Here is a 25,850-nt window from a genome sequence, read left to right as displayed (position 1 = left end):
TAAAATTGGGTTGCCTCCCAACAAGCGCTATCGTTTAACGCCCCTAGCTAGGCATAAAAGCAAGGATAGATCTAAGTATTGCCATCTTTGGTAGGCAATCCATAAGTGGCTCTCATAATAGATTCATAAGGTAATTTTATTTTCTTTCTAGGAAAGTGTTCCATGCCTTTCCTTAACGGGAATTGGAATCTAATATTTCCTTCCTTCATATCAATAATTGCACCAATCGTTCTAAGGAAAGGTCTACCAAGAATAATAGGACATGAAGGATTGCAATCTATATCAAGAACGATGAGATATGATATAAACCCCATCTTTTTATCCTCGATGACAACAATACAATACGTGTCGTTTCCCCTACTGTCACTGGGACCGAGCACCGCAAGATTGAACCCAAAGCTAAGCACTTCTCCCATTGCAAGAAAGATCAATCTAGTAGGCCAAACCAAACTGATAATTCGAAGAGACTTGCAAAGATAACCAATCATACATAAAAGAATTCAGAGGAGATTCAAATATTGTTCATAGATAATCTTGATCATAAACCCACAATTCATCGGATCTCGACAAACACACCGCAAAAAGAAGAGTTACATCAAATAGATCTCCAAGAGAATCAAGGAGAACTTTGTATTGAGATCCAAAGAGAGAGAAGAAGCCATCTAGCTAATAACTATGGACCCAAAGGTCTGAGGTAAACTACTCACACATCATCGGAGAGGCTATGGTGTTGATGTAGAAGCCCTCTGTGATCAATGCCCCCTCCGGCGGAGCGCCGAAAAAGGCCCCAAGATGGGATCTCACGGGTACAGAAGGTTGCGGTGGTGGAAATATGGTTTTGGCTCCGTATATGATGTTTCCAGGGTATATGAGTATATATAGGCGAAAGAGGTCGGTCAGGAGTGCTACGTGGGGCCCATGAGGGCGGAGGGCGCGCCCAGGGGGTAGGCGCGCCCCCTGCCTCGTGGCTTCCTCGTTGATTGCTTGACGTCCACTCCAAGTCCTCTGGATCACGTTTGTTTCGAAAATCACGTTCCCGAAGGTTTCATTCCGTTTGGACTCCGTTTGATATCCTTTTCCTTCGAAACACTGAAATAGGCAAAAAAAACAGCAATTCGGGCTGGGCCTCCGGTTAATAGGTTAGTCCCAAAAATAATATAAAAGTGTATAATAAAGCCCATTAAACATCCTAAACAGAATATATAATAGCATGGAACAATCAAAAATCATAGATACGTTGGAGACTTATCAGCACGCGGCAGGTATCGTTATTTTCGGACCTTCACAGATGATTTGAGCATATATGGGTATAGCTACTTAATGAAACACAAGTCTGAAACATTTGAAAAGTTCAAAGAATTTCAGAGTGAAGTGGAGAATCATCGTAACAAGAAAATAAAGTTTCTACGATCTGATCGCGGAGGCGAATATTTGAGTTACGAGTTTGGCCTTCATTTAAAACAATGTGGAATAGTTTCACAACTCACGCCACCTGGAACACCACAACGTAATGGTGTGTCCGAGCGTCGTAACCGTACTTTATTGGATATGGTGCGATCTATGATGTCTCTTACCGATTTACCACTATCGTGTTGGGGTTATGCATTAGAGACAGCTGCATTCTCGTTAAATAGGGCACTGTCTAAATCCGTTGAGACGACACCGTATGAACTATGGTTTGGCAAGAAACCTAAGCTGTCGTTTCTTAAAGTTTGGGGTTGCGACACTTATGTCAAAAGGCTCCAGCCTGATAAGCTCGAACCCAAATCAGAGAAGTGCATCTTCATAGGATACCCTAAGGAAACAATTGCGTACACCTTCTACCACAGATCCAAAGGCAAGATCTTTGTTGCCAAGAATGGAACATTTCTAGAGAAGGAGTTTCTCTCAAAAGAAGTGAGTGGGAGGAAAGTAGAACTTGATGAGGTAATTGTACCTTCTCTCAATTTGGAAAGTAGCACATCAGAGAAATCCGTTCTCGTGATGCCTACACCAACTAGAGAGGAAGCTAATGATGATGATCATGAAACTTCAGATCAAGTTACTACTGGACCTTGTAGGTCGAACAGAGCATGTTCCGCACCAGAGTGGTACGGTAATCCCGTTCTGGAAGTTATGTTACTAGACCATGGCGAACCTACGGACTATGAAGAAGCTATGATGAGCCCAGATTCCGATAAATGGCTTGAGGCCGTGAAATCTGAGATATGATCCTTGTATGAGAACAAAGTGTGGACTTTGGAGGACTTGCCCGATGATCGGCGAGCCATAAAGAATAAATGGATCTTCAAGAAGAAGACTGGCGCTGATGGTAATGTTACTGTCTACAAAGCTCGACTTGTCGCAAAAGGTTTTTGACAAGTTCAAGGAGTTGACTACGATGAGACTTTCTCACCCATAGCGATGCTTAAGTCTGTCCGAATCATGTTATCAATTGCCGCATTTTATGATTATGAAATCTGGCAAATGGACGTCAAAACTGCATTCCTTAATGGATTTCTTAAAGAAGAGTTGTATATGATGCAACCAGAAGGTTTTGTCGATCCTAAAGGTGCTAACAAAGTGTGCAAGCTCTAGCGGTCCATCTATGGACTGGTGCAAGCATCTCAGAGTTGGAATATACGCTTTGATGAGGTGATCAAAGAAAATGGTTTTATACAGACTTTCAGACAAGACTGTATTTACAAGAAAGTGAGTGGGAGCTCTGCAGCATTTCTAATATTATATGTGGATGACATATTGTTGATTGGAAATGATGTAGAATTTCTGGATAGCACAAAAGGATACTTGAATAAAAGTTTTTCAATGAAAGACCTCGGTGAAGCTGCTTATACATTGGGCATCAAGATCTATAGAGATAGATCAAGACGCTTAAATAGGACTTTCACAAAGCACATACCTTAACAAAGTTTTGAAGAAGTTCAAAATGGACCAGTCAAAGAAAGGGTTCTTGCCTGTGTTGCAAGGTGTGAAATTGAGTCAGACACAAAGCCCGACCACTACAGAAGATAGAGAGAAAATGAAAGTCATTCCCTATGCCTCATCCATAGGTTCTATCATGTATGCTATGCTGTGTACCAGACCTGATGTGTGCTTTGCTATAAGTCTGGCAGGGAGGTACCAAAGTAATCCAGAGTGGATCACTAGACAGCGGTCAAGAACATCCTGAAGTACCTGAAAAGGACCAAGGATATGTTTCTTGTTTATGGAGGTGACAAAGAGCTCGTCGTAAATGGTTACGTCGATGCTAGCTTTGACACTGATCCGGATGACTCTAAGTCACAGACCGGATACGTATTTATACTGAATGGTGGAGCTGTCAGTTGGTGCAGTTCCAAGCAAAGCGTCGTAGCGGGATCTACGTGTGAAGCGGAGTACATAGCTGCTTCGGAAGCAGCAAATGAAGGAGTCTGTAAGAAGGAGTTCATATCCGATCTAGGTGTAATACCTAGTGCATCGGGTCCAATGATTTTTTTTTGTGACAATACTGGAGCAATTGCCTTGGCGAAGAAATCCAGATTTCACAAAGAACCAAACACATCAAGAGACGCTTCAACTCCATCCGTCATCAAGTCAAGGAGGGAGACAGAGAAATTTACAAAATACATACGGATCTGAATGTAGCAGAACCGTTGACTAAGCCTCTTCCACGAGCAAAACATGATCGACACCAAGACTCCATGGGTGTTAGATTCATTACAATGTAATCTAGATTACTGACTCTAGCGCAAGTGGGAGGCTGAAGGAAATATGCCCTAGAGGCAATAATAAAGTTCTTATTTTATATTTCCTTATTCACGATAAAGGTTTATTATTCATGCTAGGATCGGAAACCTAAATACATGTGTGAATATATAAACAAACACCATGTCCCTAGTGAGCCTCTACTTGACTAGCTCGTTGATTAAAGATGGTTAAGGTTTCCTAACCATGGACACGAGTTGTCATTTGATACCGGGATCACATCATTAGGAGAATGATGTGATGGACAAGACCCATCTGTTAGCTTAGCATTATGATCGTTCAGTTTTATTGCTATTGCTTTCTTCATGTCAAATACACATTCCTTCGACTATGAGATTATGCAACTCCCGGATACCGGAGGAATGCCTTGTGTGCTATCAAACGTCACAATGTAACTGGGTGATTATAAAGATGCTCTACAGGTATCTCCGAAGGTGTTTGTTGAGTTGGCATAGATCGAGATTAGGATTTGTCACTCCGAGTATTGGAGAGGTATCTCTGGGCCCTCTCGGTAATACACATCATAAGCTTGCAAGCAAACAACTAAGGAGTTAGTCACGAGGTGATGTATTACGGAACGAGCCGGTAACGAGATTGAACTAGGTATGAAGATACCGACGATCGAATCTCGGGCAAGTAACATACCGATAGACAAAGGAAATAACGTATGTTGTCATAACGGTTCAACCGATAAAGCTATTCATAGAATTGTAGTAGCCAATATGGGCATCCAGGTTCCACTATTGGTTATTGACCGGAGAGGTGTCTCGGTCATGTCTACATAGTTCTCGAACCCATAGGGTCCGCACGCTTAACGTTCGATGACGATATTGTATTATATGAGTTATGTGATTTGGTGACCGGATGTTGTTCGGAGTCCCGGATGAGATCACGGACATGACAAGGAGTCTTGAAATGGTCGAGAGGTAAAGATTGATATATAGGACGATGATATTCGGACACCGGAAGTGTTTCGAAGAAAACCGAATAGTCATCGGAGTACCGGAGGGGGTACCGGTCACCCCCGGGAGTATATTGGGCATATTGAGCCACAAGAGGGGAGCACACCAGGCCACAAGGGGCTGGCGCCCCCCCCATGGTAGCCGGCCAAGTGGGGAAGGAAAGGGGGGAGGATTCGACCTCCCCTTCCTTGTCTCTTCCCCCCTTTCCTTTCTTCTCCGGCAATTAAGGAAAGGGGGGCGCCACTTGGGGAGGACCCCAAGTAGAATTCGGCCTACTTGGGGCGCCCTCCTGGCTGCACCCTCCCCCCTCCCACCTATATATATGTGGGGGGGCACCCCTAGCACACACACCAGACAATTGCCTAGCCGTGTGCGGCGCCCCCCTCCAACGTTTACAACCCCGGTCATATTTTCGTAGTGCTTAGGCGAAGCCCTGCGGAGATCACTTCACCATCACCATCACCACGCCGTCATGCTGACGGAACTCATCTACTACCTCAACATCTTGTTGGATCAAGAAGGCAAGGGACGTCACCGAGCTGAACGTGTGTAGAACTCGGAGGTGCCATACGTTCGGTACTTGATCGGTCAGAGCTAGAAGAAGTTCGACTACACCAACTGCGTTGTTAAACGCTTCCGCTTACGGTCTACGAGGGTACGTAGACACACTCTCCCCCTCATTTCTATGCATCTCCATGGATAGATCATTGCGTGTGCGTACAATTTTTTTTTCCATGCAACGATTCCCAACACGAACATGGGTAAAACCAATGCCCATGTTGCCATCATATCAACACTGCTAGCTCGGGACCCCCTACTCAAGATCTGCCGAATTTCACTCCGTCAGCGGCTACCTCCTTCTCGAAGGAGGAGATCGTCACCTCCTCCAGCGATGAGGAGGACGAGTTGAAGCAACAGCAGCCACGCCTCCTCTCGGAGGCCATGGTGACTCCGAAGGAATAAGAAGCGCAGATGGAGCTGATACCCCGACGCTCCCTCCTCCATGAGCATGGTCCAGAGCCGCTTCTCCGTTGCGTCAAGGCAGAGCCGCATTCGCCTCCTCCTCGACCGTGAAGGCGGAGCCTCCTTCCCTGCTCTCCCCCGTGCAACTGTGGCGTACAGATCAGACTCCGCATGAAGGAAGAGCGCATTTCGTCACCGCTACGTCGCCTGAAGGAGGATATGCCGATTTGTGTTTTGTTCTTTGAGAATATTTTGGTGCAAAGAACATTTTGAAGAAAACATACAAGAGAAGAGAACATTTGGTAATTTAACTTGGGGTATGTAAATGCAGTACATAATAAATTGGATTGTTGTTCAGAACTATTTATTAGAAAGAAAGCTAATTGTCCCCACTCACACGAAAAAACACAATTGCTGTTGTAAATAATATTTTGAAGATAGCATTTAGATTTCTTGATTTTCATCATTACTTTGATTGTTCTACAGATCATTACTGAAACAATTGTTGTAAGAATATTTGTAGAGCACATACGATTGGGATATTTATCTTGAAAATTATTTTATTTTTTCTCAAGTATATATGTTTGGAAGAGAAAATACTAGTCGGTGTAAAGAATATTATGAACCTCTTGACACTCCATTTTGAATACTCCAGTTTGAGCCAATAAAATCCACCATTTGTCAAAAAAATATTTTAAAGAAAACATACAAGTGTACCTTGGGAAATTTGACTTCGAAATATAATAAATTGGATTGTTGTCATGAACAATTTGCTCGGGAAAATGGAGTTGTTGCTGAAGATTGTTTTGAAGATAACATGGTGCTTTCATGATGTTGCAATTACTTTGATTGATCCATGGTTATTATGAAAATTGCTGATGTAAATAATATTTTACAGAAATACTAGTATTGTGATATTTGACCTGAAAAAATGTTTCTTAAGAGGACATTAAAAAAACTAGTTGTTGTAGTAATAACATTTTGAGGAAAACATGCAACTGTACATTGGATTTGACATGGAAATATGAATGCATGAGAGTGGTTTCGTGAGAACATGATCTGGAAAAGAGCAGGGGAGTATTGGCTGTTGAGCGCAGAGGTAATAGAAGCAGAGCTCATCATGGTATTTTCCAGGCAAAACATCCAAAAATGTGACAGCTGTGGGATTTGAACTATTTATTAGAAGGAAAGCTAATTGTCCTCACTCACACGAAAAAACACAATTGTTGTTGTAAATAATATTTTGAAGATAGCATTTAGATTTCTTGATTTTCATCATTACTTTGATTGTTCTACAGATCATTACTGAAACAATGTTGTTGTAAGAATATTTGTAGAGCACATACGATTGGGATATTTGTCTTGAAAATTATTTTATTTTTTTCTCAAGTATATATGTTTGGAAGAGAAAATACTAGTTGGTGTAAAGAATATTATGGACCTCTTGACACTCCATTTTGAATACTCCAGTTTGAGCCAATAAAATCCACCATTTGTCGAAAAAAATATTTTGGAGAAAGCATACAAGTGTACCATGGGAAATTTGACTTTGAAATATAATAAATTGGATTGTTGTCCTGAACAATGTGCTCGGGAAAATGGAGTTGTTGCTGAAGATTGTTTTGAAGATAACATTGTGCTTTTATGATGTTCCAATTACTTTGATTGATCCATGGTTTTTTTTGCAAGCAAATTGGAGAGGTTTATTCACATAAAAGCATTCTTGGAACAATCAGCCAATAAGCTGGTTACCGAGAAGCTTGGAGTTTCATCTAGCCAGCTATCCGTAACATCCAGTGCACAAGCACGTTTAGCACAAAGATGCGTAGGGAGATTAGCTGATCTACTTACATGACAAATCTCAAAGGATGTAAAGTAAGTACTGAGCTCTCCTATCTCATCTAATAAGTAGGCCACAATAGAACAAGAATTGTGGCGAGAATTCCAGAGTGTCACCAACTCCGAGCAATCCACTTCCATTAACACATGGGAGAAGCCTCGGAGAGAAGCAAAGCGAACACCATCACGCAAGGAAAGACCTTCCATAATTAGGGGATCCGTGATCCCCGAATAAGGCTTGCACCACGCACCAAGTAGGGCAGAGGGAGAGCATGCAACTCCTCCCGCACCACCCCGGCCGAGCGCCAGGTTCAGCCCGCCATCCATGTTAATTTTGACAAAACCCTCATCGAGCGGGCGCCATCCAAAGCCAAGCAAAACCTGTGCATCTTTGCGTGGTAGATGAAGGAGTGCAATGGCCTCCTTAGTGGCTCGTGTGGTAGCCACAGGGTCTCTGCCCTCTTCACCATGCTTCATGCGGTTCCTGGAGTGCCAAATGGACCACATGCTGGTTGTGATCAGTGCTCGATCATCTGGAGAAAAACTTGGAGCACAGGTGATATCCCGCGCCCATGACTCAGGATGAAGGTTGGGGAGCCGAAGTCCAAACCACGCACAGGCTTCTTCCCAGAAGCTTTGAGCGTGTGGACATTGTAAAAGTGCATGTTTCAGATCCTCATCCGTCGTTAGACATACTTTGCATTGGCGAGCCTCCGCTATATGTCGATGATTGAGTGTTGTTTCATCAGGAAGAATCCCACGAAGCACTCTCCACCAGAACACTCTAACTTTTGGAATAACATTCAACTTCCACAGGGCTTTGCACAGCTGTTGATCACTCAATGAGGTCCCGGTAGCCGTCCCTTCCTCTAGAGCCAGACGCTCGTTATGAGTCACAAGAGAGCGGTACGCCGTTTTCACAGTGTAGTTACCTGATTTTTTGAATGCCCAAGCAGGGAAATCATTACCTCCACCCGACCGGATAGGAATGTTAAGAATGGCTGCAGCATCAGAAGCAATGAAGTTGTCTCTGATCAAATCCTGTCTCCAAGACCAGCTATCATAATCAATAAGCTCTGAGACTAACTGAATGTTAGTGTTCGGCGGTCGTGAAACAGGTATCATGCTGATCGTTCCCGGAATCCATTTATCTGTCCAAACCGATATAGAACTGCCATCTCCAACACGAGTGATCAAACCCGGTCGTAAAGCTTCCCTTCCTGCTATGATCGCCTTCCAAGTGGCCGAGGCTGACTTGGGTGCAGAGGCATGCATGAAATCTGTATCGGGGAAGTAGCGTCCTTTCACCACTCTCGCACACAGGGAATTTGAATTTGTCAAAAACCGCCAGCCATGCTTACCCAGCATAGCAAGATTGAAAAGATGAGGATCTCTGAATCCCATTCCCCCCTTGCACTTGGGTGTCGCCAATTCTTTCGAGGACACCCAATGCATAGCCTTCTTGTCAAGAGAACTGCCCCAAAAGTATTTAGCCATGGGTGAAGTTAAGCTCTTGCAAACTTTCTTGGTAAGCAGAAAGGTACTCATAGGATATGTGGGAATAGCTTGAGCTATTGATTTTAACAAAGTGTCACGCCCCGCACAAGCTAGTAGCCTCTCTGACCATCCCTGGATTTTTGAACGTACCCTTTCGCTGATATGATCAAAAGTCCCACTCGTGATCCGCCCAACAGCTGTGGGTAGACCCAGATACTTTTCATTGAAAGCTTCTACTTGAATGTTCAGAGTAGCCTTCAAGACTTGCCGCAGATCTGATGGTGTGTTGGTGTTGAAATATATTGAGCTTTTGTCTCTATTGACACACTGACCCGAAGCTTCACCATAAATTCTGAGAATTTCATTCAAACGGATAGCACTCAGATTGTTTGCCTTGATGAAGGTGAGGCTGTCATCCGCAAATAAGAGATGGGTGACCCACGGAGATCGATAGCTCACCCGCAGCCCCCTGTCAACAACTCCTCCATTGTAGTATTTCAACAATGAGGAAAGGCCTTCAGCACACAACAAAAATAAATATGGTGACACAGGATCACCTTGTCGAAAACCCCTCGTTGGTGTGAAATATGGTAGTAGCTCTCCATTAACACGAACTGAGAACCGTACAGAGGAGACACACTTCATGATTAGTCTAATGAAGCTAATGCTGAAACTGAGACGTGACAGTATTGCTTCAAGATAATGCCACTCTACACGATCATAAGCCTTCATCATATCGAGCTTAACCGCACAAGAAAAATTCCGCCCCTTCTTCCTTCTTTTCATCGTGTGTATACTTTCATAAGAAACTAGCACGTTATCTGTAATAAGACGTCCCGGGACGAAGGCACTTTGTTCTTCACTGATGATTAGATCCATCATGTTTCTCAACCGATTTGTAATAGCCTTGGCTGCAATCTTGTACAAGACCGGACACAAAGCAATAGGTCAATACTGTGAGATCAATTGCGGATGGCGTACCTCGGGGATTAGAGTGATAGAAGTATCGTTCAGCCCCACTGGTAACTCACCTCCGTTGAGAAAATCCAGAACTGCCAGTGTCACATCAGCGCCTAGCAAATCCCAATGGCGCTGATAAAACCCTGCAGTAAAACCATCTACTCCAGGGGCTTTGGAGGGCGCCATCTAGAACAGCGCAACCTTCACCTCTTCAGCAGTGTAAGGCTTGATGAGATCATCGTTCATGGCCTGGGTTACTTTCTCAGGCACATGCGATAATAGGTGAGTAGCATCCGAAAAACCTTGCGTTTGGTACATGTTTTGATAGAATGCTTGCACTTCCAGTTTATCCTCTTCTTCAGACATACAAACCGAGCCATCCCCTTGTCGAAGGCACGAGATTTTATTGATCCGTTTACGCTGTGCCGCTTGAGCCTAAAAATAGGCTGTATTTCGGTCGCCATCACGAAGCCAGGGAACCCTGGAGCGCTGTCGGAGCCACACCTCTTCTTGGTGTAAAGCCTCCTTCAGCTTCTGAACAATACGCTTTTCTTCCTCCGTTGGGCCCGAGCCAATTGACCGGCATCGAACTCGATCTAGCCTCTTCTGCAGTTGTTGAACCGTACGCGACAGACTACCAAATTCGCTAGAACCCCAAGGTTCAAGGGTCGCTTGTAATGTTCCCAAGGCCGATGCAATCCCTTGAAGCCCTGGCGTATGTTGTATGCCCCGCCATGTTTCCTGAACTATGCGGTCATAATCCACATGAGTCTGCCAAATGTTCTCATACCGAAATTGCTTCTTTGCCCGTGACCTACCAGGCATATGCATTTTTATTTCTGCCACCACAAAGCAATGATCAGACACCACCGACGGAAGGTGTCTAACTCTGATGTGCTGGAAGTGTTGCCTGAACTCTTTGTTCGCAAAAACCCTGTCCAGTCTGGCCTTGACATTTGACTCGCCACTTTGGCGATTGTCCCAAGTGTAGGCAGTACCCGACCAACCGAGATCCTGAAGAGAAACCTCATCCACCATCTCCCTAAAAGCACGCATCTGCCTCTCCGATCGCGCTGCTCTACTGAAGTGTTCGGAAGCATACAGAGTTTCATTAAAGTCTCCCATACACAACCATGCCGCATGTGGTAGTGCAAGGAGAGTACGAAGGGACTGCCAGCTATGTATACGATCTTCAGCTCTAGGCGCCCCGTAAAAGCCAGTGAACCGCCATATTGAGGAAACTTGATCATTACTTTGGACAACCACATCGATATGGCACTGACTATAATTTTTTAGCTCGATGATAACATCTCGAGACCAGAAAAGACCAATGCCGCCACTAAGGCCGACACTGTCTACAGCAAAACAACCTCCAAAACCAAGAGTGTATTTCAAATTCTCAACTCTTTTTGCATTGATTTTAGTTTCCATAACAAAGAGAAGAGTGGGTCCTTCTAGCTTCACAATACTGCGAAGCTCTCGAACTGCCTCGGGGTTCCCAAGCCCCCGACAGTTCTAGCTCAAGCAACTCATTGGGACTGGCAGGACCGCGGAGCGATCTCTGCCGAATTATCAGGAGTGGGCTTCTTCTTTTTCTGCTCGCGAACAAAATTCCAGTATCATTGCTAGCTGAAGTTGGATCTTCATCAGTTTTACTAGTGCCAATTCCATCTGCATCCGATCCTCCCCCGGTGAGAAGCAAGGTCTTCGCCACAGGCCTATAAACCTGGTTTGGGGTCTCCTTACGTTTCGGCGGTGGCTTGTTCTTGTGGGGGGAGACCACCTCGTCTCCGGTGTCCTTGTTGGTGGTAGAGTTTCTCGTGGTTGGTTTGCTATTCGCACCAGACTTCGGCTCCCTGGAAGATCCATCATTATAGCTTGATTCATCCGGTGCACGCAGCGTAGGACCAAACGGAAGCTCCCCTTTCTCATCTCTAGATCCTGGTGTTGGACAATAGAGTTCAGAGTGTCCCAATCTGTCGCAGGAGAAGCAAAAGTACGGTACTCCTCCTCGGATATATCATACATATCCACCTTTTTCCTCCTTGCAGAATCTATCAAAATCCACCTTCTAAGTGGCTTGTTAACGTCAATGGAGATCCTTGCACGCAAGAACCCCCCATTGTGATCAAACTTGACTTGTTGCGCGTGTAGATCCATCTGCTTAGCAATTGGCACCCACCACAATTCATCCCTCAAATTGTAGGGTAGATTGATAACCCTAGCCCAGATATGCAGCCTGTCAAACTTTACCTCATCAGGCCTCATGCAATCATCAAACTCTGCCAGTATCACAGCATGCTTGTTGATGTGCCATGGCGATCGTCCCCAAACTCGGTCTCTATCTCGTTGGTTCTCAAATTCTGCCACAAACGGGTTTAGCCCCGCTGAGCGGAACTGCAGACCTCGTGGATTACCCCATGCCGGACGAAGCGCGTTGGTGATGGTTTGGATATGAAAAGGATTTCGATGGAGTACTTTACCCGCTACCAGCCACTTCAACGGTCCTCCCTCGGTCCGATCATCAAGCACAAGCGGAGTCGCCTCCTCCTCGGATATATCATACATATCCACCCTTTTCCTCCTTGCAGAATCTATCAAAATCCACCTTTTAAGTGGCTTGTTAACGTCAATGGAGATCCTTGCACGCAAGAACCCCCCATTGTGATCAAACTTGACTTGTTGCGCGTGTAGATCCATCTGCTTAGCAATTGGCACCCACCACAATTCATCCCTCAAATTGTAGGGTAGATTGATAACCCTAACCCAGATATGCAACCTGTCAAACTTTACCTCATCAGGCCTCATGCAATCATCAAACTCTGCCAGTATCACAGCATGCTTGTTGATGTGCCATGGCGATCGTCCCCAAACTCGGTCTCTCTCTCTCGTTGGTTCTCAAATTCTGCCACAAACGGGTTTAGCCCCGCTGAGCGGAACTGCAGACCTCGTGGATTACCCCATGCCGGACGAAGCGCGTTGGTGATGGTTTGGATATGAAAAGGATTTCGATGGAGTACTTTACCCGCCACCAGCCACTTCACCGGTCCTCCCTCGGTCCGAGCGGAGTCGCCTCCTCCTCGGATATATCAAGTTTTCCCAAGGCCTCCTCCAACTTCTTCCTGATGTCGCTACCCGCCTGGGAGCTGCCCCCTGCTGCTGCCGCGCGAGGAGCAGCCATCACTGATGCCCTCGCCTTCGATCTTCCCTCGCGCCGGCGACGAGTCTCCGGCCGAACGTCAAGTTCCACGTCAAAACCCTAGATCGCCTCTGTCGCCGCAAGAGGGTTTAGGGTTTGGGGAAAAAACTAACATACGATTGATCCATGGTTATTATGTTAACAATTGCTGATGTAAAGAATATTTTACAGAAATACTAGTATTGTGATATTTGACCTGAAAAAAATGTTTTTTAAGAGGACATAAAAAAAAACTAGTTGCTGTAGTAATAACATTTTGAGGAAAACATGCAACTGTACATTGGATTTTGACATGGAAATATGAGTGCATGAGAGTGGTTTCGTGAGAACATGATCTGGAAAAGAGCAGGGGAGTATTGGCTGTTGAGCGCAGAGGTAATAGAAGCAGAGCTCATCATGGTATTTCCCAGGCAAAACATCCAAAAATGTGACAGCTGTGGGATTTGAACCCACGCCCTTTCGGACCAGAGCCTAAATCTGGCGCCTTAGACCACTCGGCCAAACTGTCTTTTTGTTTAAGGATGAAGTATTCAGCTTGATAGTTCGGAAAAGCTACTCACTTTGAGCAAACAAATTACACAGCGTTCAGAACGATACTACTCCACTACACAGCACCATGCATGTGCAAGACACAAACTTTCGGACACGACACGAAAGCTCTGCCACGATTTGGTCTACCTAATGCACCTCCTCTTCCTTGTGGGTGTAGATGACGCAGTCCGCCCGGGGGTAGGCGACGCAGGTGAGCACGTACCCGTCGGCCATCTGCGCGTCGTCCAGGAACGACCCGTCCGACTGGTCCACCTCGCCGGACGCCAGCTTCCCCGCGCACGTCGAGCACGACCCGGCCCGGCACGAGTAGGGCAGCTCCACGCCGGCCTCCTCCGCCGCGTCCAGGATGTAGGCGTCCTCCGCCACCTCCAGCTCCGTCTCCGCGCCGTCGGGCCCGACGAGCTTCACCTTGTGCGTCGCCGCCGCCGTCCTGAACCTCGCCGACAGCCTCGCGCCGCCCGTCGTCGGTCGCTTCAGGGGGGCGGCGGGACGCGGGGCGGTCCTGATCGGCGCCGGCGCGGCAGCAAACGCCGGCACGCACCTGACGCCGGAGGCAGGGACGCACGCTGGTGCTGCGCCCAGAGCTGCCATAGCTCAAAAGAAAGCAGAGAACTTCGCTTGTGAGTACCGTGCGGTCGGCGATCACAACTTGAGAATCGCAGAGCACACGCGCGCGGTATTAATAGGCGTGCGTGAGATGTTGAGCTGCACCAGTAGCAACCTCGCCAGGAGCGTACGTGGCTGGTGTCCTTGGGAAATGGCCATCGAAGGTGACGAGTGACGACACGAAGGTGCTAGTGCAAAGTAGAAGCATCAGAACATATCCTGCTTCATCGAGAGAAAGAGAGAAGCAGATCCCAGAGGGGTACAGTCGTGCTGGTGTAGACAGCAAGATTGCTTCGCGTGCTCTCCGTGCGATGTGGGGTGGTCTATATAAAGCAGCGTCGCCCACGCGCCCGCCTCACCTGGGCTGGCCCCAAGAATGCTTCCACACTTTTCTTTCTTTTCCATTTATATCACATTTTGTCCATTTTTCTCTGCATACATATTAGTGTGTTTTGGGTCAAATATGCCAATACTTTTCATATAAGTTTCAAAAACGGAAATGCTAATTTTCATCCGGCTGAAATCTTTTCGCGTTCATCCGTTTTTCTGCTCGTTCGATCCTTGTGTCATGATTCGTGATTTCCTCTCTTTTTTTTTTCCCTACCTCGGGGTGTTTTGTTTGTTATCGGGCCCGCAACCTTCTCCTGGAGACCCGTTAATCGGGGCGGGTAGCGTGTCGCAGACGGGTTTTTCCCTCGAATTTCCTTTTTTTTCTCCTCTGCTGACTTTGTCCGTTTTCTTCCCCATTTCCAGCGGCGCGAGCTTGATGCATTGATTCATGGCGAATTTTGGCAAGAGATCTCAGTCGCCGATCTCTCGAGGGCGAGCCGGTGGCTAGGCATCCGGTCCTCCTCCCCCCTCCCCCCTCCCATCCCCTGCTTCCTTGTCCTCAAACGCACGCAGAGGGAGAGGCGAAATCGATGCCATGGTGATCCGGCTGCGTTGTCTTCTCTGCTTCGCTTGACTTCGCGCCACTCCTCATCTTCCTCGTGTGGATCTGCGAACCCTGTGTACCCCTCCTCATCCTCCATCCATGGTTGGTTTTGTAAGTATCCTTGCCCCCTGTGTTCCTCCCCCAGCTTTTTCTGTTCGATTTTTGCTAGATCCGGCGAATCCTGTATGTTCCCCTGTGTTGCCGTGGTTCCTAGATGTTTTGGATGTTGCAGGTGTGTGGTCCGATGTGTATGTAGTGGTGGATCCTTCCTGTGTATTGTTGATTTTTTGTGCTTCCAGATTGCGCTCTAGTTGCCATTGTGAAGAGTAGCTCCTAGTTGTGTTCAATTTCTTTAGTGGATCCCTCTTGTAGTTGTCGCTGTGGATCCCTCCTGGTTGGTTGTAGGTGCTGAACTCCTAGGTGTGTACCATCCCTCCTGTAGTTGTCGCTACGGACCCCTCCAGTTTGGATGTAGATGCTGAATCTAGCTCATAGTTTGTATGAATATATAAAATCAGTGTAATCACAGCTAATTTAATGTGATTACACTGTGTTCAAGTCTCCTCATGTGTATTTATTAGAAATCCAGTGTAATTTCACTGAAATTTGCATTGTAAGTACAGTGTATGTTTCAGTGTAATTATTGTGGGCATTTTCACTGGAATTACAGTGCTTTTGAATCGTAATTACAGTGGTGATTTTGGTGCAATTACAGTGAAGATTTTAGTGTGTGTTCCTAGTGGTTTTACACTGTAATTCTCAGTGGATTTACAGTGTAATTTCTTTAGTACTTTAGGTGATTTTTTTGTAGTGTAATTCTCAGTGCATTTTCAATGTATCCTTAGTGCATTTTGTAATGTAATTCTTTAGTGGGTTCAGAGGATTCTTAGTGGATTTACACTGTAGTTTTTAGTGGATTTGCACTATAATTTCCAATGGACTTGCATCTTAACTCTTGATTTTTACAGTGTGATTTTCAGTGGATTTACAATGTAAGCTTAAGTGGATTTACACTGTAGTTTTTAGTGGATTTGCACTGTAATTTCCAATGGACTTGCATCTTAACTCTTGATTTTTACAGTGTAATTTTCAGTGGATTTACAATGTAAGCTTAAGTGGGTTTACACTGTAGTTTTTAGTGGATTTGCACTGTAATTTCCAGTGGACTTGCATTGTAACTCTTGATTTTTACAGTGTAATTTTCAGTGGATTTACAATGTAGTTTTTAGTGGATTTACCGATTTAGACTGTAATTTTTTAGTGGAATTTGCACTGTAACTCTTGATTATTTCAGTGTAATTTTTAGTGGATTTACTCCGTAGTTTTTAGTGGATTTACACTGTGATTTTCAGTGTTATTTACACTGTAACTCTTGATATTTTTCAGTGTAATTTCAGTGGATTTACACTGTAATCCTTAGTGCTTTTGGGTAGGGACGGTATTTTACCCTTTTGTAATCTGCATTTGAGTAGGGGTTGGATTATATTTGTATTATATTTAGTGGAATTCTTATTGGATTTACACTGTATCTCTCAGTGGACTTACACCGTAATTTTTAGTGGGTTTTACAGTGTAATTCCAGGATTTTAAAGTGTAATTCTTATTGGATTTACACTGTAACTCTCAGTGGACTTGCACTGTTTTGTTGAGTAAACAAGTATGCTCCACTCTGTTTTGTTGTCAATAACCAATTTCGAAAAACATGATTGAATCTGTTTTCTTTTCACAGGATTTGTTAATGCTATAAGAGAGACATACATTGAGGAACTTAGCTTCATCATGTTCGAGGTACAAGTTCTGGCCCTTCATGCTTGTTTCCATCCCATTTGATTCCATTGCAGGCACCTGTAAATGTAAAAATGTATATAAGCATTGTTCTGTTAATCTTGAAACATGTACTGTCTGCTTGTACATGTGTTTGCCCCTTTTTGTCAGTTGATAGGCTTAATTGATATGAAATTGATCATTTTATTACTTCCTATGTGTACTCATTTGTATTTACAAATAGTAGTTTGTAGCAATTTGAACTTCAAGTAGGAAAGAAAGGTCTTTCTATGTAGTTCCAAAGTTTATAAAATTCAGTCCTAGTTTCTTTACTTTCTTGTAAATGAGTTATTTTGTAATCATGATCTAAGCTTCTGATTAGTGTATAGTTTGTGTGTGCCAAAGTTTCTGAATTACAGTCCTAGCTTTATAAAAATAGCATTTCTAACCTGTTTGTTCAAGGATTTTCCTAACTTTTTGTATTTTATCTCCCAGAACATGTGATCCCTATCTTTTTTATACTCATTTCCATGTGCTGTAACTGTTGTTTTCAATTCAGGAACTTCCTAGTAGTTCTGAAATTCACGATTTTAACATGGATTTTTTGTTTCCTAACCTTTCTGCTCGTGCACCCCTAGACTCATAGGATCCTAGGGTTCTTCCTGGATCTAGTTTAATTCTTGGTTCTAGTGTAAACTTCCAGAATTCCTTTTTTTTAGTTTATTTGTCTCTGCAGCATGTATATATAATGGTTCACAGCCGCCCTTTATTTGATTTCTGATGTAGACAGGCAGGGGAGAGAGATCTGTCTAAATCATACTTAGTATGTGGTGATTGCAAAGTTGGGGCTGTTTACCTGTGTTTAGTCATCTTCAGCAGAGTGGATCATCTTCAGGTTTCTGTCCCAGATCATGGAGGAATCGCCCTCTTGGTTGGCGCTTATTCCCGTTTCCTCTAGCTATTCTCCCCCCTCCATGTTCTTCCCCTCTGCAGTGCATTTTTGTAGTGGATATTACACTGAAAATAATAGTGGAATTATTATTGTAATTTTATAGCTTTTCAATGTAATTTTTAGTGCTCCAGAGCTTAATTTGTCATGTCATTTTAGGTGTGTGTGCTTAGATGACATCATCCTGATCCTTTCCTTTTCTTTTCATATTGCTTTAGCTTAGTGCACATGTACATGGTAAAGCTTGCCTGTAACTTTGCTTCTCTGTCCGAGCGGGAAAAGTTGGGTTGTGGACCCGTTAAGATCATGATGCTGGTGGTGTTTAAGAGTTGGTGTGTGGACCCGTTTAAGCTCGTGATGCTGGTGTGCTTAAAACCGGGGGCAAGTAGGAACTAACAGAGGACATGAGACACGGGACAGGGAGACACTTGTCATTCTGTAATAGGTGGGAAAATCTGACTGAAAACGAATTCGTTTTCATCCGGATGTAAAACAGATAGTCCCTTCAAAAAACATATTGACGATTTTTTGGTAAAATGATAATATTTTACATGTAAGTGTAGGAATACTATTCACACATCTAAAAACTAATATCACAACAGGTCACATATTTTAAATAAATACATGTAATACATTATAAAAGTGGGGAAACCGTAGAAAATAATTCAAAACCTAAAAACAGAAAAGGAAAGGGAAATAAAAAACAGGAAAAACGGCAAATAATTGTTCCCAATAGAAAATAAAACCCCAGAAAGCAAACTAAAAACCTGAAGAAAATTAATCGAATGCCTATGACATTCGAAAAGTTCACTAATTTATAAAAATGTTCACGAATTTTAGCAGTGTGTCATTTCCCCTGAAAATAATCCAAAATTTCAAAAACATAAAAGTAAATAAAAAATGAAAATATTAATAATTCTTCTGGATAAACATGAGTAAACAATAAAAAGGTTACTGGGCCACAACCCATTTTGGGGGCACGAGAGGCGAGTGCGGCTTATCTCTCGCAAGGCAAATACCAGGAAATAGTGACTACACATGAACCCACTACGACGCTCTTGGGCAAGCCTCGTGCGTCGTTCGCCTTTTCCATTTTTTTTTATGGATTTAGAGGTTGATTTCATTCTTTGATTTTTCGCGCGCCATGTAATGTCCGGTTTTCATGTCTTGCCTCCTTTTCCTTTCCTATTTAATTCCTATTTTCCTAAATATTCATAAGTATTTGCAAAATACATGAGGATATTCAAACAATTCATGAATATATATTTTAAAAATCATGGACATATTATTTATGGACCTTAAATTCATAAATATGTTTTAAAATTCACAATCTCTTTCTAAATTTTGCAAAATTTATTATAAAAAATAGATCATATTTCAAATGCCGTTGGCATTCAAAACAATCATGCATGTGATTTTTGATTTCCATATTTTTTATCTTCATGTTATACTATTATAAACTTTCTTCTTTGCTGGTGAATTCAATTTCTTGCTCATTGTGACAAATGGAAAATAATTCACAATGGGTTGTGATCCATGGACTAGGCCTAGTAGCCATTTTTTGTTGTAAAAAAAGTTATTTTTGGCTCTTGATGGGTTCTTTTCATTTTCATTCCTCCATTTTCATTTTCATTTTATCCTTTGTTCCATGTTCCATATTTATTGATATTTTTAATACATTTTATGTATTTTAAATATATCATATATTGAAAATTATTATTGAATTTTAAAAATGTTCTAAAATAAAAAATCGTAAATTCAAAGAATTTTCGCGAATGTAAAGAATTTTTAGAAAAAAAATTATAGCCCCTTTGATCCATATTACTTGTCGCTCAAATGGATGTATCTAGCCCTGAAATACATCTAGATACATCCATTTGAGCGATCGGAGCGAGTACATGAATTTAGAAAAATCTTCGTGAAGTTTAAAAGGTTCACTAAACTAAAGAACACCATCATGTATTTTTATAAATAATCATGCATACAAAAATTAAAACAAAAGACAAAAATGTAAAAGTAAAAGAAATAAAAAATACTAAAGAAAAAAGAGAATAAAAGAAAATGCGGGCAAAGATCAGCGAGACCCAATCAAAATTTGAAGGAAAAGGTAATAATCAAATATATAAATGAACATTATTGGACCGTGCATGTGGCCGACCCACACCCACACTATATGGCACATTTGCTTGGCCACAGTACTATTTAAACTCGATACCTAGCATGTTGTTGTGACAATGTTTTGCGATATATTTGAATGAAATTTGGTTATATGTTCATGAATATTTTGAAGTAATAATATGAGAACTAAATTTAAAATACATATGATTTATTGTGTTTGATTATTACTGTGTAGTTACAAAATATCTAATAAATAAAAATAGCATAATAAAATGGAAATTCTCAGACATGTTTGCAAGTTAAAACCATGACTGTATGTTGAGATGTGTCTCTTCTTATGCATGTTACATGCTGAGGTGGCATATTTACATGTTGAAATAAATCAATTATTGAGGACTAGCTGCTTAGATATAAACGATTCGAAATGTCAATTACAAAGTTCAAATGGAGCTTGTTTACACAAAATAACCCTGAGAAAGAAATTGTGTTACTGGCCTCGAACTGGACTTGATTGCCTCTTGATGGTTCTGAAACGGCAACTGGTGTTCTACTGCAGCCACATCGCTCATTGACCTGCTATGTCCGGGTAAGCAGTAGTAAGTTGTAAGCACAACCATCGGGGAAGACGGTTGCCTTCACAAATAGTACTCCCTCCGTAAACTAATATAAAAGCGTTTAGATCACTACTTTAATAATCTAAACGCTCTTATATTAGTTTACAGAAAGAGTATTATACATTGATTGAAGTATTCAACCGGTTGGCTATAGCACAATCATTCCGGAATAGTAGTGCTGAACACGCAAAAGCATAGACAGAGTGATCTGGGATACACAAAATACAATCTCAAATCATGTCATACAATTCTGCCATCTTATTGTGTTTCTGGATAAGATACAATTTTACACGCAGTATTCGCACGTCGGCATGTTGATCGGACGTGCCCCTGACTGACGCAGTTAACAATATCAGCTCACACGCTGGACTTGACCTTATCGCTGAACCCCGTTTGCCCATCGAAGAACCTCGACCACAGCATGATCCCGCCGTACTTCGGCGACTTCTGCACCACCGGCAGCACCTCAGACAGCAGGTCGCTCGGCTCCACGAACCCGCTGCCGGCGGCCGCGGGCGCCGCCGGGAGCCCCAGGAACACCTGCCGCGCCGGTATCGACGCCCACTTCTGCCACGCGCTCGCCAGGTTGCCCGCCCCGCCGGCCTTGGTGTACTGGCACGGCGGGTTGTTGTAGAACTGCACCCACACGTAGTCGAACAGCCCCGTGCCGAGCGCGCCGCCGAGCCCGCCGAGCATCGCGTCCGGGAACGGGCACTGCGGCGCCGCCGCCAGGTACACCGGCTTGTAGGCGCTTCCCTTCCCCGAGTACTTCTTGAGCTCCCGCGCCAGGTCGTCCCAGTGCGCGCTCCCGCCGCTCTCGATGTCGAAGTCGACGCCGTCGAGGACCGCGTCGCCGAGGGGCCTCGTCGTCGACGTGCCGCCGAGGTAGTTCTCCCAGAGGTACTCCGCGACCTGCTTGGCGTCGGCGGCGGACGAGAGGCCGTAGCTGCCGACGCCGCCGCCGATGGAGAGCAGGACCTTGATGCCGCGGCTCTGGCAGGACTTGACGTCGGCGCCCACGAAGGTGCACGAGCCGCTGGTCGCCGGGTCGCAGTGCCCGGCCAGGTTCAGCAGCGGCTTCTGGCCCTTGCCGAAGGTGAAGAGGAAGGCCACGTTGACGAACTTGTAGTTTCCCGTCGCGCACGCCTGCGCCAGCGTGCCCTCGTTGCCGTTCTGGCCCCAGTAGATCGCGATGCCGCCCGCGCGCGCTCCGGCGGCCAGTCCGGCCATTGTCACCGCGGTGAGCAGCAGCATTGCCGGAAACTGTCTGCTCGCCATCTTTGTTCTGTTGGAAGTTGGAAACTTGGAATGGAGCTACTATGCTGGAGAAGGTTCTTGGTCCGTGTATATATAGCCAGCAGAACCCGGCGATGTGTGCGGAGGCAGCGGCGCCGTGGCTTCGTTGATTCGTTCCACGGCTCACCATTTGTTAGGTCTGCTCAACGCCGTCGCAAGTTGACCCGGCATGCACCTCTGGATGAAGATAGCTCTAGGAGAATGAGTGGCGCGGGCATCCCGGGCTTAATTATCGTCGCAATCAGGGCCGTTGGCGGTACGAGTAGTATGATATTCGGGCATGACGGTGCAGGCTGATCGCTGTCGGCAGTGGTTGACCTTTGACCCGTGTGAGCTGGTCGTCGTTTTGAGAGCATCGTCCACATCTCGCGCCCAATCTCTCGCGGCGCGAGCGCGACGACCATTCTTCCTGTCCTCGCTGGATCGTTCGGTGCGTGAGAGCGCTGTAATACTGCCGCAATGCCGCTGCATCTGCATCTTTCCACAATACGCGCGAGTATGACCAAATTTGCTACGTACGGAGTACTTATCTGCTTGCAAGTCTGAAGTTCCAGAGGCGGCTCGCTGATAATACAACGAACAGTGCTCTCCTGCATCACGGGTAAGATGGTGGAACTGAGTGGATACCCCTATCATTTCGTCTGGATCGTGCCTATCTCCTTCAGTCCTTGTCAGTTGTGCATTGTGACGCATAAATGTCTATATTTATCAATTCAATGTGGTGGAACCCAATGAGCTCAAGAAAAACAACTCAATGGCCCTCAAAGTGTCTGCATTATCAATTCAAGGCATTCAACCTGTAGTGTATAGTGGACAAGTCCGGGACTGTTCGTTGAACAAAACAACGGCATGTGACTCGCACATCTTCGAACTGCTCCGGAGGGTAGGCCGAAATCCCCCAAACTTTACGGCTAAACACGACGATGAACAACTTTCAGGGATGGCCCTAGCTAGATGACTGATAGAACATTTTAGTAACACCAATGGACTGTGAAATGGACAATGTGCCGAATGGATTGGGTGGTTCTGTGTACTCATCCGAATCCCCAACCTGACAATAACTCTATATTGGATAATGTAAGTGCACCGGCCACTGAAAAATTGGAGGGAAAAGGTTGATATCATAAAGGACATGATTGGAAGTTTTGGGCATTATATATGTATGAACAAGGAACGGCCGCACTGATAATTAGTGCCAAAGAGAGCCCCACTGGAATATGTCATTTGCACATGTGATCAACGCACAATACTACTACTAATTCATAATTAATTTCAGAGTGCTACTTGCACGAAAAGAGTACCCATAGGAAACTAAAACAAAGTTCAGAGCTTCACATGCAGCTGTTCAGGAAAATTGGAAGAAACTAATGAGATTGTTAAAAAGCAGGAATTATAAGAAAAAGGCATTTTTTTTTGCAAATAGCTGGATTTATTGATTGAATAGGAACGCTATGATGGACCAAGCATACAAAACAAGCACAAGCAATAGAGCCTTTGATGAAACAAATGTTGCAATAAAATACTCGAAAACAGTCGTCACCTCATGCTCCGCCATCCACATCTCAATATTCCTTAAAGTCTCGTGTGAAGAGAATGTGAGAAATTGATTCTACATTAGATGAAATGACTTTCTCAAGTGTTTTCATGATCCACATGAACCTTATCTCAAGAGGTGCGAACCTAGTTCTGCTAAAGGCATTATGCCATGGGACTCACCCTTTGCAAGGTATAGTACTTTCATCGTTGGATTGCCGAGGAAGATGGCTAAAAGCACGAAAGGACGAGACCCGGGGGGACCACTGACCAACACAAACTCGGCGCCACCATAAGATGGACACCACAATCACCAAGTAGAATGAAATCGTATGAAGACAATGTTGGGAGTAACCGAGCCACGAGACCAAACACCACATACTGAAAATTATTTAGTAAGAACAAGGAAGGGCCGCACTGATAATATTTAGTGCTAAAAGGAGCCCCACCGGAATATGTCATTTGGACATGTGATCAACGCACAATACTAATTCATAATCAATTTCAGAGTGCTACTTGCACGAAAAGAGATTAGGTAGTAAGAGTACCCATAGAAAATAAAATAAAGTTCAGAGCTTCACGTACAGTTGTTCAGGAAAATTGGAAGAAACTAATGAGATTATAAAGAAGGTAAGGTAGGAGTTATAAGAAAAGGCATTTTTTTTGTAAATAGCTGGGTTTATTAATCAAATAGGAATCTATGATTGGCCAAGCATACAAAACTTGCACAAAGCAATAGAGCCTTTGATGAAACAAATACTCCAAAATCGTCGTCCCCCATACTCCGCCATCTGCATCTCATATTCCTTCAACTCTCATGTGAAGAGATTGTAAGAAATTGATTCAAAATTAAATGGAATGACTTTCTCAAGGGTTTTGATGATCCATATGAATCCCTTACCTCAAGATGTGCGAAACTAATTCTTCTAAAGGCATTATGCCATGGGACTCACCCTTTGCAAGGTATAGTGCTTCCATCGTTGGATTGCCAAGGAAGATGGCTGAAAGCACGAAAGGATGAGACGGGAGAACCACCGACCAACACAAACTCGACTCCACCATAAGATGGACACCGTGATCGAAGAGTAGATTGCAGCGTTGTAAGACAATCCACCGGGCTGGGAGTGTTGATCCATGAGACCAAACACCACATAGTCCCGATATCAAACGCAACAGCCACACACCTAAACGAGAAAGCGGAACACTTTTATTGTGGCGGTGCTGCTATCCAGCCAGGTTGTGTTTGGTTCAAGGGACGGGCTAGGCTGGTTATGGGTATCCCCAACCAGCTGGGTGGGGATAGCCTTTTTTGTTTGGTTGGGTGGGTAAGATTAGCCCTTAGGCCAACTCTAGCTGATCCACTATCTGGCTATAGAGGAGTAAAATTTAGGTTTTGCTCCTCTATGTCACACCTAGCCGAACTCCTAAAACCTATAATGGAGGACAACTTTTTACTACCCCGCTGAAAATCCCCTCCAAGCCGCCTAAATATACTCAGCTTTTGCTCGGCCGAGTAAAAGTTGCCCACCTTTATCTCCCGCCCTCGCGACTCTGCCATTTCCGTCGTTGCCGCCCCCATGTGTCGCCTCGCCACTGATGATCAGCCCAATCGCCGGAATGGATTGTCAAGACGCTTATGCCACCCCACCGGCCACCGCCGCCAGCTTGTTGCCGCCGAAAACCACCCCGCACCGTCGTCCGCGTCGAAAAAAAGGTTGGGGATGAAAAAGCTCCATCGGCCACAAGCACCGGCTCCAACCGATGGCTCATTCGTTTTGTTGTCGTAGTGTGGAGATCAACACGGCCGAATTTTTAGCGTCTTTGGAGTCATCGACTACGATGGGCTAGATGGTCTCAGTTACGATTCAATTTGGGATCATTCGGAGCAAGTACGAGGTTGTCAAGGTCACGAACTCACAACTATAATCAAGCTGAGGATGTTACTCTATGCTATGCTTGGATGAACATCTTCATGGCTGCAACAATTGAAACGGATCAAACTAAGGCTATGTTTTGGAAGAGAATTGCGGACTACTACAACAACTCCGTGGAGGTGACATCAATTTGAAACTCGTGATGATATATATGCTTGTTAACGGTTATGTTATGCATGTTTTAATTTGAATGTTTTATGGTATATATTGTAAAGTGTTTGAAGTTCATGCAAGTAGGACACAAAACCTTTGCAGTTTTTTACCCCACTAAGTTTAGGGGATCGGCTAGGTGCACCTATAAACAAAAAAAAAAACGTTTTGCCCGCGACGCGGGCATAGGGGTGGTTGGCGCCGTCCACCACATTTTCGCGATTGGGAATAGCCTG

At 44.3% G+C, this 25,850-nt stretch overlaps 2 protein-coding genes, 1 long non-coding RNA gene and 1 other non-coding gene across 5 annotated transcripts; 1 reads left to right on the top strand and 3 right to left on the bottom strand.

The window, feature by feature from the left end:
• Positions 1-13,592: 13,592 nt before the first annotated feature.
• Positions 13,593-13,672, bottom strand: TRNAL-UAG (transfer RNA leucine (anticodon UAG)). Its single transcript has one exon. It is a non-coding gene; the product is annotated as a tRNA-Leu (tRNA).
• LOC109751114 (ferredoxin, root R-B1) lies at positions 13,673-14,577 on the bottom strand. Its single transcript, XM_020310022.3, has one exon. It carries the CDS (start codon positions 14,305-14,307, stop codon positions 13,843-13,845), a length of 465 nt encoding a protein of 154 aa, XP_020165611.1. The 5' UTR covers positions 14,308-14,577; the 3' UTR covers positions 13,673-13,842.
• Positions 14,578-14,697: 120 nt separating this feature from the next.
• Positions 14,698-18,110, top strand: LOC109751119 (uncharacterized). Of its 2 annotated transcripts, none has more exons than XR_002230038.4 (3): positions 14,698-15,367; positions 16,986-17,044; positions 17,807-18,110. It is a non-coding gene; the product is annotated as an uncharacterized lncRNA (long non-coding RNA). The 2 variants fall into 2 exon arrangements; XR_006672431.2 differs by having other exon boundaries at positions 14,702-14,990; positions 15,076-15,367; positions 16,986-18,110.
• Positions 18,111-20,944: 2,834 nt separating this feature from the next.
• Positions 20,945-22,144, bottom strand: LOC109751117 (acidic endochitinase). Its single transcript, XM_020310025.4, has one exon. The coding sequence runs from the start codon at positions 21,977-21,979 to the stop codon at positions 21,059-21,061; it is 921 nt and encodes a 306-aa protein (XP_020165614.1). The 5' UTR covers positions 21,980-22,144; the 3' UTR covers positions 20,945-21,058.
• Positions 22,145-25,850: the final 3,706 nt, after the last annotated feature.

Source organism: Aegilops tauschii, chromosome 3 (genome assembly GCF_002575655.3).
Source record: "Aegilops tauschii subsp. strangulata cultivar AL8/78 chromosome 3, Aet v6.0, whole genome shotgun sequence".
Classification (NCBI taxonomy): Eukaryota; Viridiplantae; Streptophyta; class Magnoliopsida; order Poales; family Poaceae; genus Aegilops; species Aegilops tauschii.
Note: the sequence above shows the minus strand (reverse complement) of the source record. Positions and strands in the feature narration are given on the sequence as shown.